At 43.4% G+C, this 12,101-nt stretch overlaps 1 protein-coding gene and 1 long non-coding RNA gene across 2 annotated transcripts in view; both read right to left on the bottom strand.

Moving 5' to 3' along the window:
* Positions 1 to 12,101, bottom strand: part of Sec24b (SEC24 homolog B, COPII coat complex component) — a 69,562-nt gene that overhangs the window by 37,589 nt on the left and 19,872 nt on the right. Inside the window, exon 4 of the mRNA XM_032897333.1 lies at positions 843 to 947. Within this exon, the coding sequence (XP_032753224.1) occupies positions 843 to 947 (105 nt within the window). The remainder of the gene's footprint in view (positions 1 to 842; positions 948 to 12,101) is intronic.
* Positions 4,850 to 10,909, bottom strand: LOC116896259. Its single transcript, XR_004387319.1, has 2 exons — positions 5,878 to 10,909; positions 4,850 to 5,369 (listed from the first exon to the last, which is right to left on the bottom strand). It is a non-coding gene; the product is annotated as an uncharacterized LOC116896259 (long non-coding RNA).

The following is a 12,101-nucleotide window of genomic DNA, read 5'->3' as shown; positions in this document are numbered from 1 at the left end:
AACTTTAAAAATCTGAAATCAAAATATTTAAAACATTTCCAAAAAATAACTGATATTTTTATATACTGAGTAAAGACAATTTCTTCCTATCTGGTATCTCTTATTTTTATCCCCTCAAATCATGTATAAAGACCTGACTATTTTAAACAACACATACAGAACAGCAGGCTTTGGTTAGACAAACTGTAGCAAATCCTTCCATCAATAATATATACAGTAGGAAGAGAACTTGGTCACATTGTCACTTGACAGAGCAGCCTCACTTCCTCATCTCCTCTCAAGTATTAATATCACTGGAAGACCTGAACTGTTTAATTTTTAATAGTACTCTACCTATCAAAGCACAAAAATATAATGAAGCAGGTTGTCACTACACAACCATATGTACTTCTTTAGTGAATGAGATGAACTACGATTTCACAAGCAGGAAAATACTGATGTGGTACTTCTAAGCACATGCTGACAGGGTCCAAGAGGACCCAGACCCTACAGGACAATCTTACTGCTCTGTCACATTAAAAAAACATCCTTAGAGCTCAGTTTGATTAGTCTGAAGGACATGCAAAGCTGAAAACATTATCCCTAAGGGGGGCCACTGCATCCAGCCAGGAGCTTCAGTCAGGGCTCACTCCTTTGCACACAGCGGGGCAAGACAGGCATGTCTATAAGAAGAAAACATTCAACCACCATCAAAGACGTGATTAGGTCAAGTGAGCCAAGCTCTACAACCCACACTGAGCTGTTCACATGCTCAATCTTCAGACATTTTCTAAAGGCTGAGACTGTAAAAGAAAGACAGTTTGAACAAGCGAAGATGGAAACTGTGTGAAGCTAAAGCAGACCTGCTTCCTCATCCTCATCCTCCTCTTCCTCATCATCGGAAGCTGATGACAAGGGAGTTGGTGTGGAGCTAGCTTGATTATTAACATAGTCACCATACTGCATGCCTGTAAAGTGGAAAGCACAAACACAAGAGTCAAACCAACAGGAAAGGCAAGGAAATACATCTTGACATTACATTAAAAGTGAGAGAGATCTGACATTCCAAAGGACATCCCAGCATGCATATTAATATCAGCAGATTATTATCAAAACAGGAACCATTAGAAAAATCTATGCAAAGCAGTTTAGTAAAAGCATTTCAACTTGAACTAATTGGTTTAATGACTGTAGAACTCACAGTGGTGTTCTCATTAAAGCTTTCTGCGCTCTGTAAACATTTACCTCCTTCAGCCTTGAGACTACTGTTGTAGTTCACTTCCTTTGAGAACATGCTTTCCTGGAAGATGGCAATCATTTCTAGTGAACTGCGTTTGTATAGCTATATGCTAACACATTCCTTCTGTATGCTAACACACTCCTTCTGTATGCTAAAACACTCCTTCTGTATGCCACCTTGATGGTAGCTCAGTTGATATAACAGAAGAAAATGGCAGTTAACAAACTATTTTGAGCTCAGTTCTCTGCTTACTGGGGATACCATGGCCTTAAGTGTGACAATAACGGAAGTGCTTTTCATTTCCTGAGATGCCCAGAGTCGAGTGTCACCCTATGGCCTACATATGGATGTGAAGTCCACCAGAAGGTAAACTGTGGAAAGACGTGTACACCTGTGTTCCCTTATGAGACTTCCCTTATCATACAGTTACTACCTAGTATTACCTATTCTGGTAAAAATCAAAATGTGAAAAGCAACATCCATAACATTTTAAAAGAAAATACAACTAATCTAACTTAAAAATGACAACGTCTTATAAATTGGAGTAAACACTTGCTTAGAAGAAAAATCTCAGTCTACTTTGAAAAAGGAAAATTCTAGAAACAGCTGGGATTTCCAAGAACACCCGTGAGGCTGGAAACACTCTGAAGTGTCACCAATCACAGGCTGCCACCTTCTATGTTCTAAAGACTATTTTTTGGGTGGCCTGTTTGGTTCATGTGGATAAAGATAACTCATCTTGAGAGAAAGAAAGCGGCTATGAGTAAACACATTTGAGTTCAGAGGAAAGCCAGACTTAATCTGTTCATAATTAAGATCGATCTTTACACTAATGTGAAGAGTCACAGGAAATGCTAGCTTTGCTGCTTTTGGATTTTGTTTTTCTTTTGTCTTTTCAGTTGGTTTCATTCTATAGTCCAGGCTAGAACTTGTGTCTCAGCTCCCTAAGTGATGAAATTGTATACAGATGTGAACTACCATAGCTAGCTAGCTAAAATGTTTAATATAGATAAAATAAAGAGTATTCTTGAATTCATCTAAGAAAGTAAAACTCAACATAAAATATATTCACAAATTACATGATAAACTGACACCTTTCAAATTCAGTGGCATGGCCCACTAACCACTTACTTAAAACAAAACTTATCTAATAACAGACTAAATTAAATATACAAAGAAGTTACAGTTCAACAGATCCAACATAGTTTTTTCACAGAAGAAATCTTTCCATTTAGTGACTTATGTCATACTTCTTTGTTGTGCTACTGTTAGTGCTGCACTTAATAGTACATATGCATGAGTAAAGATGACAGGAAAAGATACTGTTTGCTGTAAAAGAAAAGACAATAAACAGGTAACTAAGACAACCCACTCTTCATGACTGGATTAGGACAGTTTGCTACTCAGAGGAGCCACAATACAAAGCAAGTTTTATATATATAGATGTAAAATAAAATAAACATTTTCCTCTCCTCCAAATTTAGAGAAAAACAAATTTCAATTATTAGAAAAAAACATAAGGTCTAGTTGAGAGAAAGTAAGATAACTAAACAATCCTAAGAATTCATCCGGCCATGATTTAATTCACCAGAACAAACCTTTAAGTATGAGAATATTTACTGTAGACTTTAGAATACACTGTGGTTGTCCATTTACTATTTTTAGCTAAAAGCTACATACCTTTCTCCCATTATGACTTTAATGTGTTCAGAGATTAGCTTACCTTTGCTTGTTCAAGTAAGCTCCATTAAAAGCTTGAAATGTTAATAGATAAGAACATGATATTTCAGAACCACAAAGAAATGATAATAGCTTTGGCATAAGATTTCGCCATTTAAAAATCTAGTTTCAGGTATGTGCAGTTTATTTAGAATACAAAAAGGAAGTAATTCTTGCCACAGTCACCAGCTCTATAACACAGGGATCTCACAATACAGGAAGTACCTAAAGAGGGGTTGCTTCCATTCAAACCCTCTGTAAGTGCTAAAACCCAAAGCATGGGCTAGGTCACCGATGAAGTAAGACCATAACATCGCTTCCTAGAGCTCGTCCTGAAAGCTGTCACGGAAGTGTGCAGAAAATACCCACTATACTCTAGATCACTCACTCACGAGCTCTGAGTGTAGTGAAACCAAGAGCCAGGGACACTTGAGAGGATTCGCCATAAGAGCACTGCAGTTTACAGACTCCAGGATTTAAGAGGACACTCCCCAGCAGCAGCGCTCACAGGAGCACTCAGGAAATAGACCAAATAGGCAAGATTTCTCTGGGGGTCCTCCTGCTGAGCTCTCTCAGAGAAATCTCACTATTCTGACAAAAGCTGGACCCGTGAGGGTGTATTCCTGGGGGCTTCATCCTTCCTATGGACCATTGCTATATGGAAGCTGACAAACAAACCTCATTTTGTTCCCTTTTCCAAACTAAATAAAACCACTTTCCTTGTCAATTTCCATTTCCTAGTGTCTTCTGGAAAACGGGGAAATTAAAATTATGGACCCAGAAGTCAAATTTCAAAGGCTTCTTGCCAAACGAAAACAGATCATCCACCCATCATGCCCCATTTGTTCCTGTGCTCTGGGGATGCAGCTGATGTGGGCCCTGTCCACACTGCACGTGCCCTCAGTCTGATCCCAGCAAGGGTAAAGTGACACTGAAATACACATTCAGATTAAGTTACTACTGAAGGTCTTGTAGAGTGCACTCTTGGGGACAGCTTAACAAAAGCCATCTTCACTGTCCCCACAGACAGCTATGCTGGCAAGACACTGAACTGCTCTCAAGAGAAACAGCCCCACTGTGAAGGAACTTTTTTTAATTCAAAAGTTTAGATTTTTGGAGCAACTTTTATCTTTCCTAAGATGATCTTCAAGGCAACAAACATTAGAAGACTTTGCAAGGGCTTTCTCGAAAGGCCAGCTTTGTAAGAAACACTCACATTCTGTAGGCACTATCTTTCCACCCAAAGAAGTGCCTTGTTAATAGCTTTGTCCCCACCTTAGAAAGGACACAGTAACCCTGGCCCCAAAAGTATACTCTGAAATACCACATTGAGGTCAAAAACCTCTCTGTAGCCACAAAGAATATTCTCTTCCCCTAAACAACTAACAAAGGCATTCAGAATGCCTCAGGAACAGGTGAAGCTTCTTAGAACTTCTCTGGCATGGTCCTCTTCAGAAGCAGAGAGGGTGAGAGACAGGAGTGGGGACAGAGAATGTGTGTGCACATATCAGCCTGTAAACACTACTCTCAGAACTACCAACCTTCAAAGTGTCCTGTAAGAGCAAAGCAAAACCGGTAAGAAATATGCAACGGAGCAGCAGCGACAGTGTGGGAAAAACTGGGACTCTGCCAAAACTCAGGAGGCAGAAGTCTGGATACCAAGTGTGAGTTCAAGGCCACCTTATCTACATAGTGAGTTCCAGGTCAATAGGGGCTACAGAATCCTGTCTCAAACACACAAGAAAAAAACAACTGTGGCTCTGGGTTCGATTTAGGTTCTGCCATACACTAGCTGTTAGTGCTTAAGCTAGGAACTGCTGTGCTCAGTACTGCTGGGTACTGAAAACCTAACTGGGGCGAGCGACGCAGGAATGAAGAAACTGCAGACACTGAAGAAATGACAGACACACATACAGAAAAGCTGAGACTGGGTGGGCTTTGCTCTCTCTGGTGGAGAGCACTTACTCTGCGACCCGGAACTCAGCATGTTTATTATGTACAGCACAAGGAGGAGGGGTTAGTCTTGGGGGACAGTCTCTGTAAGGGAAGAGTCTCGGCTTTAAATATCCAGGAGGAGGAAGCTGTAGGTAGGAGGAGGAAGCTGTAGGTAGGAGAAGAAGCTGTAGATAGGAGAAGGAAGCTGCAGCTGGGAGGAGGAAGCTGAAGTTGATGCTTTCTGTACACACTGTCAACATTCGTGCTTGGATCAGGGGAAGGCTTTGGCCCTGAGCCTGACCCGGAAAAGGCTTTGCCATGTCCATGGATCTGAGGCACTGGGGTCCATGACATGGCTGTGCTCATGTCAAACAACACACAATTCACTTAGGCCTTCCTCTGCTCCCCACATCTCCCCCTTTCTTATTTCTTAGATGTTCATGAAGACTCTCCGTGCTTAGTCCAGAGGTGGTTCGCTGAAATGCTCAACACCAGACTGTAAGGATAAGAAGAGGGAAGAACATAACAGCTGCTGTGCCCAACAGAAGTGAAAGGAATGTTTTAATGGGTTCAACAGATTGAAGCTTGAAGCTTGTCAAGGACTGTTTTGTGACAATAACAGGAGAAACAATCTTACATGAGCCTCCTCCATTCCTCTGGAGCTGACATAACTGGGCCAAATACACACTATCACTGTGGGTCCAAACAGCCAGGAGTGGGCCTCAGCTCACTCCCCAATCGTACCTCTTCCTGCTATGAGGGGTCACTCTCACACGTCAGTAGTCATCTGTGTGACATTAAATTCTGTCTACATCTGAGGACTGTAGCTCACCACCGAGAGTTGAAGAGAATGCACCGGACTCCAGGTAGTTACAGAAGTACTCTCCCAAACAGAGGATGACATTAGTATAAACAGGGACGGAAGGATGTGACCAAGCCACTAAATGAAAAAGCGATGGCCTGGGGCCGTAGGTCCAGTAGGCTTTTTCCCTGACTGGACTTACCTGAATGGATATGATTACCAGACACATCAGAAATATAGCTGCAGGGTTATTTCCCAACCCCAGGCCTCGTGCTCCCTCCTCCGACATTTGCATCAGCCTTTTTATTTGACCCCACGTTGGTGGTGTCGCCCTCCTTGAGGTCTGTGCAGGAGGCCTCCTCCTTGGAGCCCGCTCGACTGGCTTCAAGGGCCACACTCTCGGGTTCTCTGTGGGCTCCAGCCTCGGCCTCTTCACACCTGCAACCAGGAACTTCACTGCATCCAAAGCTCTTTAGGTGCCTTGAAGGTACCCAAATTGGCTGTTCCACACCTTCAGGGAAGACACAAGAATACCCTCTTCCCCACATTAGCACGGGGAACAGGCCAAACCACTTTCTTGTCATGATGTGTTTTTATAGCACCTCAGGTTTCATTTCCCTGTCCTCAGGTGACCTGTGCCATTCTGTTAATGCCATCTTTTGCACAATTAAAATTTAGTGGAAATAAAGCCCTGTTTAGAGGACCCTTTTGCTTCTCTAATTGTCGCTTGAGTCATCTGTGGGGTCTTTCTATGTTACCCTGTCCCTGAGGAATGTCCATGTTGTGAGCTACTTTTGTGTTGAACACAAAAGCTTGTTAATGCAGAAAAGCTATAAGCAGGAGCACTGCCCACCTTGAGGTGCTGTGGATGGCCCATCCCAGCAAATCCAGCCAGGCCATGAGCAACAACAGCATGCTGGCAGGCCCCTGTGTGAGCAGGGGATAAACAATGAGAACAGCTATCAACAGAAACATGCACAAACTGTACAAATGAGATGACAGGGAGAAAGAACATCCATCTGCCAGACAGCACTAGGATACAACATTCCAGGGTCGATGCCATCGTGTGTGACAGGCTGTCCATATTGTTTTAGCCTAGCCTGTTCTCAGAAAATGGCGAGTGTCTCTTGTAAAGGGGAGCTTTGATGACACAAAGCATGACTATAATGGATCAAGGCAGACTGCACAGCAAGAGGGGAGCAGAGCAAGGACCCTGAGACCAAGATGTTAGCCATGCATTACCATCAGCCAATGGTCTGGGGAAAGCTAGAGGTAGCCAAATATAGTCAGCACAGCGAGGATGCTGACTTGGGGGCAAGTTCCAGGAGCAGATGGGAAAGATGGTATGATGTCTTCTGATCTGCTGCCTGACCAATGTCGCCACTTCTAAGGCTTGCTTTACTCCTACTCTATGAAGTATAGGCTGTAAATACTGACAAAGGGGAAGGCAAAATAATCTAAAACTATGCAACTGCAAAGAGTTCAACTCATTGAACACACTGCATGGTACCTCAGAACCCGAGGAAGAGTGGTGGACTGGGAGGGGTTGTAACATTGCCACAAGTGTCTGTAAACGGGTTTAGCTTCAGCAAGGGGTTAAGACTCTATGACCACAGGAAAAATAACCCCATGAGTCAGGTACAGCACACTGCCTTGGATGGTGGAAGACTAGAATCAAGCTGGCCAGGATAATTAGCCAAAGAATGTTGCTAGACACTGGATTGCTGCTAGAGCCAATGCTGTGAATCTCCTGAATGAGACATAACTTACTTCCAGCTCTTTACCTATACTATGTTTGAGTCCCTCTGAGATAAACTTTAACACCAAATCATAGCAAAAGTTCAAAACCCTGGATGAGGAATGCCCTAAATGCAGCTATCAAAATGCTCTGAGATTGCCAGAGTGCCCCAGTAGGGATGATGATGGGTGATTTTAGGATTGCTAATGACAGGCTTGGACACAGCCACTCCCATACTAGCCTCAACAGTCCCTGGCATGGAGAAGAGTGATCGGTGTCCCCTTCTAAGTTCTTGGTAGTAAGCTTAAGTGCCTAAGCCAGGTCTGAGCCACTTTACATCTCCCAAAATCATTAAGAGTTTTGGAAAAAACCTTGTGAATTTCTAGGTTTTGAGGGTGTACAGTATGCTCCCCTATAATTCTATGTAGGTATCGGAGAGGAGACACCTTCTGAATCTTTTCTGGAGCAATTTGAAGACACCAGGGTCTACAGGCTGTTTCTGAGGTCAACACAGTTCATAGGCAGTTTGGTAGAATCAGGACGACTGACTAGAAGATCGTCCATAGAGTAGGTGATGTAAACCTTGGCCTCTTTGTCAGGTATGAGCTTGCCAGCCTCAATAACAGATTCCTAACACACAGTAGGGCTGTTTTCATACCCTGGGCAAGTGCTATGCAGACAGACCAAGATTAGGTCACAGAGGGATTAAAGCAAATTTTTGAGATAGCCAGAATGTAGCCAAATGGTAGACAGCAACCCTTTAAGTTAACTATAATTAAGTGAAAATGTGATACAAGAGGTGCTGGGGTCCACCGTCTGCATGACTTTGCTTATGTTCTTAAATCCTATAATAGCCTATATTTACCCAACTTCTTTTTTTTTTAGATAGATAGGGGTGTTCTGGGGATTAATAGACTTGTCTATGTGTCTGTCCTGTGTCTGTTTCTGCACCAAAGTAGTAGAGGCAGTTTTCTGCTATGAGCGGCCACTGATCTACCCACACGGGTTTCTCTGATGGCCAAGTGATCTGGGAGGCAAATTTCCACTGGGCATGCATTGAAGCATTGACCAGGGCTGCTGGTGAAAAGTAGCAGTCATGTTATCACAATCCCCATTCCCAGTCCTTAATAATCACTGTGAGGGTTTACAGGAGTAATTGCACCTTGTATTTTACCTAAACCTCATAAAGGATTAAGTTGATGGTGCTGTATCTAATGATAGTATGGTTTGACTATATAAAAGGACTCCCGTTTGGCTCAGATCCTGGATAGAATGTGAGACCTAAAAGCACCTTGATGACCTTCGGCACCTTGACAACTAATTATAGCAGACTGTAATGAAGACCCCAAACCATGAGCATCTTTCTTCATTAAGCATTGGGGAATTGGTTCAGCTATTTTAAACTCAAGTGTAGTGCCAAAAGAAGTTGGGGTAACTGAATCAGAACCTTAACTCCCCCTGCACAATCTTCATCTATTACTCCCAGATGCACCCGCCATCCCTGTAGGCTCTGGCTGCTTCTGCCTAAAATAAGTCCTACTGTACCTGCTGGCTTAAAAATGTCCCACGTTCAGAGGGTGGGACATGTTGTGGAACTCAGGTTCAGTGACCCACTGCCTGAGGCTACCTTAGAGCTGATCAATGGTACATTTTGGTGGCTGAGGGTTATTGTCTTATCCTGTCATTCATGGTCGGCCCTCAGGATGATGGCACTTGTTGTTTGAAGGGGCATCAGCCATTTTCCCAGGCAGACCCACTGCAGGTTGCTAATGAATATCCATTTGTGAATAGCATGTGTTAGCCCAGTAGACTCCTCTCTGACATCTCAGATAAAAACCTAGGAAGCTGTGCAGATCGTGGTACGTAGTAGGTATAGGGCATGCTTCTTTTTAAAAATGTGAACTCCTTGTGGCAGCAATCACATGCAAAGTGTTTTTCTATATGTAAAACAGGCACCTCTTTCCCCTCAGGGCATAGGTTACTTAAGGACTGACGAGAGAGACAGGTCTTAAAGGTGGCTAGGACATACGTCCACATAACATCTAATCATCCCTTGTACACTTAAGTGCTTTTGATAATACCTACATGCCTCCTTATAAGTCTTGTCAGCATTTTCAAGGACCAAGTGATATGTAAGTACCTTTCCAGCCTCAAGGTCAGTTATAAGGTGGCATCGTAGCTTGAAAGAACCAGGCACAAAATCTGGGTATAATCTGGCCCTATCCTATCTGTTCTCCACAAGGGTTTTTCACTTTTGTAGGGCAATATTTTCTGTGGCCTTAAGGCAGCTGTGTTAACTTGTTGGCAAGTTTACAAAGGATAGTGTAATGGCTGTTGGTCCTTCGTGAGTCCTGTACCTAGGAACATGCCTACAGCTATAGTGATTACATGAGTCAGGTTATGCTGTGCTTGGTCCTCACAGAATTCTGTGAGGCACTCTTAAATAGCAGCTAATCCCCTGGGTGGGGGCAAGATTTTTCCATGTTTAACCAATCAAAAGGGGGCCAACCATTGCCACTGAAGATATGGAATAACTCCTTGGGTACAGAGAGCTACAGGCCCTGAGGCTGTCTAGGCTTGCTCAATCTCCTCTCAGGATTTAAAAGGCAGTCTCACGATAGCACATCATTTGAATTCTGTGGATCAGTTTCACTACAACAGAAGAAAGCAACTGAGTTTTTCTCAAATCTGTCAACCTAACAAGGTTTGCTGTAAAGGAGTGAGGTTATGTCCATTAAAGCTCACTGCTGGCCAGACCCAAAGTGCAGTCACCTGGGATTAGTCATCCTCAACGTCAATACCATAATCACTTTCCTTAGTATTAGGGTTCAGGGCATCAGGCAAATCAGAGCAAGCCTGCCCTGTGAATTCCATTGACCTCACTGCCTTTGCAGATCCAACTCTATATAGCCTGCCCTCCTTGGAACTATGGAATCACATACAGTAAGACTCCAAAAACTACAGATGAAAATGGGAATATGCTTGGATGCTAAGCACGTCATCCCTTAACTTTTTCCCTGTCTTTTCCCAAGTACAAATGCCTTACCCTTTTTTCAGGAAGCCAAGGGTATGTCTTCTGAATGAGTCTAAGAATTACTGGAGGGGGAATGTTTTCACTCTGCTTCAGAGCTCCCCCAACCTCCTTCAGAGTATTAACATATGCCTGCTCATCTCTAGATCCTGCCTGCCATTACTTTACACCTAGCGCTCACAATTGCACCCCGCCCCTTTACCTTCATTTTTATCTTTCTCTTTACCTTTATTTGCGAACTTCTCTGGGGGGCGTTCCCTCATCCGACCGATGCAAGTTCCCCATAGTCCAAGGTCTCTGTTCACAGGGCGCCACTTGCCACATCCAGCATGGCTAGGTACTGGAAACCTGACTGGGGTGACGCGGGAATGAAGAAACTACAGACACTGAAGAAATGACAGACACACATACAGAAAAGCTGAGACCAGGTGGGCTTTGCTCTCTCTGGTGGAGAGCACTTATTAGCAACCCTGGATCTCAGCACTGTTTTCTAGGTGCAGCAAAAAGGAGGAGTTAGCTAGTCTTGGTGGGAGGTACCTATAAGGGAGCAGTCTCAGGCTGTGAACATCCAGGAGAGCAAGCTGCGATTTGAAGGAGAATGCTACTATCTATGCTGTCTGCACACAGTGTGAACATTAATGCTCAGCCCAGCGGAAGGCTTTGCCACTTCCCTGAGTCTGACCTGGGGAAGGCTTTGCCACTTCCATGAGCCTATATGGCATTAGGGTCTTGGCATGGACATGCTCATGTTAAATAATGCACATTCACTCAGGACTGTCTGTTCCTGACAACTAACTTACCCATTTTCCACTTAACTAATCTGTAAGATGTAATAGTTACCACCTCAAATGTTGGTGTAAGGATTAAGTCTAATGCCTAGACATGTGGTACCTGACATGAACAAAATATTGTACATGTTAGTTACTGCTGTACTTTGAAAACATGCTGTGTATAATTAATTTGAAATTATCAGTCCGTGTCCGTGTGCCTCCCCCCAAAGTATTTTTCAGAGGGTCTCCTGTAATCCAGGTTAGCTTCAAACCTTAAGTGCAGCTGAAGCTGGCTTAGTTTTCTGTCACCAATCCCTGGTTCCTTCCAATTATCTATGAAGTTCACACTCTCTTCCTCTGGGGCACAGGGATTCAATGAATGAGCCTTCATACCTGGTTCTGTAAACTAACTCTTAAAAAAATAAAAATAAAAAAAGGGATGTTTTCTACAACTACCAGGTAATTTTCCAGATTTACTAGATAAAATTCTATGTGGAGGCTGGGAAGACGGCTCAGAGTTTGAAAGGCACTTGTGCAAGCATGGGACCCAGAGTCTGCATCCTCAGAGCCCACGTGTAAGCCAGGCAGGTGGAACAGCTGCCTGTATTGCCAGCATTCAGGGAGACAGACAGGGATACCTGGGGTGAGCTAGTTAGCTAGACTACAAGGAACTGTCAAGCTCCATGTTCAGCTAGAAACCCTACCTCAAAGTGGAGAGCTACTGAGAGACACCCAATGTTAAGTAAACTAACTTCTATCAGGTTTACACACTCACGTGCACACATGTACACCCACACTCAAGGAAACATGCATGCATACTGCACACCACACTCAAATACAAAAATAAAATCTGCAAGTGCCACATCTAGCTTCTATAAGAAAATCTG

Source organism: Rattus rattus, chromosome 3 (assembly GCF_011064425.1).
Source record: "Rattus rattus isolate New Zealand chromosome 3, Rrattus_CSIRO_v1, whole genome shotgun sequence".
Taxonomy (NCBI): Eukaryota; Metazoa; Chordata; class Mammalia; order Rodentia; family Muridae; genus Rattus; species Rattus rattus.
Note: the sequence above shows the minus strand (reverse complement) of the source record. Positions and strands in the feature narration are given on the sequence as shown.